At 43.7% G+C, this 4,651-nt stretch overlaps 1 protein-coding gene across 1 annotated transcript; it reads right to left on the bottom strand.

Moving 5' to 3' along the window:
- Positions 1–2,017: 2,017 nt before the first annotated feature.
- Positions 2,018–4,651, bottom strand: LOC120666280 (transmembrane protein 258-like). The gene is made up of 4 exons (XM_039946099.1): positions 4,487–4,651; positions 4,291–4,391; positions 2,356–2,434; positions 2,018–2,271 (listed from the first exon to the last, which is right to left on the bottom strand). The coding sequence occupies exons 1-4, from the start codon at positions 4,487–4,489 to the stop codon at positions 2,224–2,226; spliced, it is 231 nt and encodes a 76-aa protein (XP_039802033.1). The 5' UTR covers positions 4,490–4,651; the 3' UTR covers positions 2,018–2,223.

Below are 4,651 nucleotides of genomic sequence, written 5' to 3'. Positions count from 1 at the left end.
GGACATCCCAAGTGATGAACAAGATAGCCCACATGAAGGACAAGATAACGATGTCTACAAAGGACCGCTGACTCGAGCCAGAGCACAACTACTACAAGATGAGGTGAATCTAGTACTTAATGAATGTGAACATGCCTCAACTAAAAATTTTTTACTGCCTAATGGAAGTGCATTTCTTGTCCTTAGGTTCCAAGAGGAGGCCATGGGAAGTCTGTCCAAGTGATAGAGAGCAAGTTGCAGTCCCTGTGATGGCACTAGATTTTGCAACAGAAGTTCAAGGCAAGAACTGTACCAATTCTGAAGGTTTCACCATGAGTATCCTATACCGTTGGAAGCGTCTTGAAGTCTACTTTCATATGCAACAAACCGCACATCCATTGAAGTTGTTTGCAGAGAGTTATGCTTATTTTGGTGAAGACTGTTCCAGAACCACATAGTTCAGACCGGTCCGATCTGACTTCCAGCTTCACGGTGAATTCTGTATCATTATATAAGGTTCTACCCCATGTATTATACATGGATGGAAATCTTATCAAGTCTACTTTCATATGCAACAAACAGCGCATTGATTGAAGCTGTATGGAGAGAGTTATGTCCATTTTCGTGAAGACTGTTCTGGAACAATCGGACTGGTCCGATCTGAGCGAGGTAGTTCGGATTGGTCCGATCTGACCAGCCCGTGAACTGTTCCAACTCATGTGTTTTTGGAATGGGCCAGTTTGTAAGGCCTCCGGCCCAGCTAGGAGGGATGTTCCTAGTATAAATATCACCTGTGCACCTGATAGAAACCCTAACCACGAATTGAACTCAGAAAATAGAGAAGCCAAGTGCTCTTGTCCTTAGGGTTGTGCCATAGCTGCCCCCTTGAGGATTGGGAGTTTTCTCTACCATTTGTTCTTGTGTTTCTTTGTGATTTGCAAGAGCATTATCTCTACCTTGCGTGGTTCAGGTTAGGCATCGACCAAAGCGTGTAGTTGGACGAAGTCATTTGTCACATGTGGCTGTTCGAGTAGCTGTTGGTGCCATCGGTTCGTCAGGTTGCACGGGTAAGTTATCCCCATATCCTACACGGAAAGATCGGGCAAGCCCCCGCATCAGGATCTGATCCCGCTTGAATGCTTGATCCTGCTGACGGGCAAGATGAGAGAATCGAGAAACGTGGCCATCTGCAGGAACGAGGAAGCTAGGACAAGGAAGATGGTAGAATGAAGGGAGGAAGACGACGAGGTGAGGTGGACTATGGCAGGTAGGTTCCACTGCCACATGTACACCATGTCAGTTAAAACTACTTTTAAATTTTGAGGTTGATTGGTTGACCAAAATTTGCTCAACCAAAATATGGGCACGTCTATAAAATTTGGCACTCACTTAGTTGGTATCCAAAAGGTAGCCCGCTAAATGTTATTCTAAAATTGATAAAAAAAATTGGCATTTTCACATTTTGATATATTCACATTTCAATAGCTAACCAAGCAGGCCCTTTATCAGGAACATAAAGTGCATGGTATAGATAGTTGAATTGTCAAAGTTGCCCTGTTTTTAAGGACTAAAACCGGACTACGGCGACAATGAAAGAACGGAAAAATAAATGGACTTCTTCCTTCGGTAGCTTCGAAGGCCAGAGGATGGTGCATCGGGTGTAGTACCCACCATCTAAATAAAAACCCAAACCTAATTCTCATCTCAATCGATTGGTGGCATGTTTCTTGATGCCATGGAATTCTGGCAGTACATGGTCTCTTCTTTTCGTGAAAACGTCCTCAGACCTCAAGCTCAGCCATGTCTATTCAGTGCTTATACCTCTATTATCGATCGAAATGCACTGGCCTTATTTTACAGCATACTCCCTCTATTCCAAGTTGTAGGTCATTTTAGCAAACCTAGTACATAGTTTTTGTTACGTATATACTAAAACGACCTATTTGGAATTTGAAACGGAGGAAGTACAATTAATAGCAAAATATGGATAATGATGTTGGTTATGCAAAGATAACCAGTAAATGAGGCAGGGCAAAGATAACCAGCAAGATGAAGTGTTTCGACTGACATTATATCGGAGACCAGGGCAAAAATCCACAAGAATGTTCGAGCTTAGTGGGCTCCATCTAAAACATGTCATATGACTTCATATCGACCAGGAGGCCAGGGCAGCACAGTTTCAGAACCTGGCATACTCTACAACTACGGCTGGAGAACAGAACAATAGTCTTGCATAGCCAGTGATCAGACATAAACACCACTTGCAAGAAGCACAAACAAAGACCCAAAGCCCTGCAGAACAATTAAAGAAAACATAGGCATGACTAGATCACCCTAAGGAGTTGCAAGACAACCAAAAATCTGTATAGCACTTACCAGAAATACAGAAGCAACAGCTGCTGTTGTGATCTCCTTTGCCAGGCTACGGCTCCGCCTGGATGAAGTTGCTTCATAACTGAAATATACCAAACATTAGTGAAGAATAATTGTAGATATTTTGCTCTCCTCATCTAAGCTCAACAAGAACTCTTACTGTCTATTTTGAAATTTGAAATATGGTTGGTTCAGCATTCACACAGTATTCATAGTTCATGCCATTGCTTTTTTGAACAATTATTTCTGTCTTAACAGTAACAAGATTTCATTTACTCCCTCCAATAATATAGGTCTGTTTGGAATTGAGCATAAGAATTAAGGTGGCTGGTAGAACGAACATATTGCCAATCCATCATCATAAGAGTTAAGATGGGTAGCAAGTTTATTGCATTGATTAATGTGCATTTTAAGAAGGGGTAGATATGAAAAAAAAATGAGGCAAAAAGGTGAATTGGAGTTATCATGGACTTATATTTTGTGAATTTAGGAGAAGGCCATATGGACTTATATTTGGGATAAGATGGGAGTATTTGGCAAGCAACTGGCTCATAAAACAGATGTCCAGTTTAGTCCTGGGATAACATTCAGCAATTCCAATAGCCTGCTACTTGCTAATGCAATCTTGGGCAAGACAGCTCAAATACTTGAGCTGGAGGCAGGAACCTGCTGGCGAGTGGTAGTCATGTTTTGTTATATTGTGGAGTAGACAAACCTAAATAAACTACATTGATCGGATATACAGTATAAGAAAATTGAAGTGTTCAAGACGAAAAGTATAAATGTGCTATTTGAGATTTAAGGCGATATTGGATATCAAAGTAGATGCATACAACACAGGGAGTGTATGCCAGCATGTTACATTTGAGAAGAATAAATGACCAAAGTCTTGTTGTGATGACAAGCGCTAGGCTTTTTTTTTTGAATTAGTTAGGGCTAACTATGCTGGACATGATTATTCAGATAGCCATGGATTCACACAAAACACAGATAGTCAGTAGCACCCACATTCCCTCAACGATAAGTGGCACTAGTTGGTCAGAGTTATTGTCTAAGGTCAATCAAAGGCCCATGAAACCATAATAACCAGGAAGTTACCCCTAGCTAGTCAAATCATGCATGTTTAACCAACCATGGTATGGCACTTTCCTAGAATAAATCATGTCAAGTTTCCTACATGGTGCTTTCATTCCAGCAAGGCAACAACCAAACTGAGATTTCACACATGGATTAAACCCAGGATCCAAATTCAACAAAACAAAAGGATAATCCCTCCTCCACCTGAGTGAAATGTTAATAGACTCCAAAATGAACTAAAGAACTAGCAAGGGCCCAAGCGCAAGTCCATCATTTCAACTGCTTGCTGCTGCAACCACCGGAAAAGATTTTTTTTTCTTAATCAATGAACCCACGGGGCCCAATACATGAAATCAATGTAAGCACCAACACCTGTGTTACTGTCATGCCATCCAACATCAAATGCTACAGGGCTTAAAACCTACTACACAGCTAGGAAGAACTCAATTCCATAAAAATTCTCTGGACGCTGCTACCACAGTGAGTCAGTGACACTACAGACACACGATTGCAAGTTCCTCAACCAATCCTAAATCTACTGGCTCGACTCACAACATCAAGGTAAGCACAACTCCTGTGTAACTGACAACCAACATCCTAAAAACCTCAATGGCACTGACCAAAAACGCATCGCTCGGGCCTCGGGATGATAGATCAAACTAGCTAACACATGGTAGAAACAGATGAGATCTCCAATCCGAACGGGCAGACAGGTCAGCTCAAGACCCGATCAAAAAGAAAAACTGTGTGCTAAAACATCACAATCAGATCCGAACAGATCAGGACTTGAGGCAACCGATGCGCCAGATCGCAAGGTACACGGGGGCGGTACAGTTGCAGATGTCGTGGGAGGCAACTCACATGAAGAAGGAGGCGGTGAGCATGAGTCCGACGGAGACCATGACGACGGCCAGCGTCGGGTACCACTCCACCGGCACGGGGCTCGAGATCGCCTTCGCCGCCTGCGACACTCAATCACACAATCCCCCCACTTCAGCACATCAGGCTCGCAAGCAGAGCCCCGGATCCGGGCGAGAGTAGAAAGCGGAGGACTCACCATTCCGCCGGATCTGCCGCCTGCCGCTGTGGTCGCCGGCCGCGTCGTCTCTTCGGTGGCGCCGAGATGAGCTGACCGATTTCTGGAGAGAGGAGAGGCGGATGGATCCCGGATCGGCGGATCCCGTCCCCTACGGTCCGCAAGGGGATCCCGTCCGCAAGGGTT

Source organism: Panicum virgatum, chromosome 3N (genome assembly GCF_016808335.1).
Source record: "Panicum virgatum strain AP13 chromosome 3N, P.virgatum_v5, whole genome shotgun sequence".
Classification (NCBI taxonomy): domain Eukaryota; kingdom Viridiplantae; phylum Streptophyta; class Magnoliopsida; order Poales; family Poaceae; genus Panicum; species Panicum virgatum.
The sequence above is the reverse complement of the archived record's forward strand: the minus strand, read 5'-3'. Positions and strand labels throughout refer to the sequence as shown.

What these genes read in the sequence shown, in the direction of transcription:
- LOC120666280 (XM_039946099.1), bottom strand. An exon ending in CTCACCGCCTCCTTCTTCAT is followed by an intron (nt 2,435 to 4,290) that starts GTGAGTTGCCTC and finishes GGTATATTTCAG; the next exon opens with TTATGAAGCAACTTCATCCA. An exon ending in CTGTTGCTTCTGTATTTCTG is followed by an intron (nt 2,272 to 2,355) that starts GTAAGTGCTATA and finishes ATTGTTCTGCAG; the next exon opens with GGCTTTGGGTCTTTGTTTGT.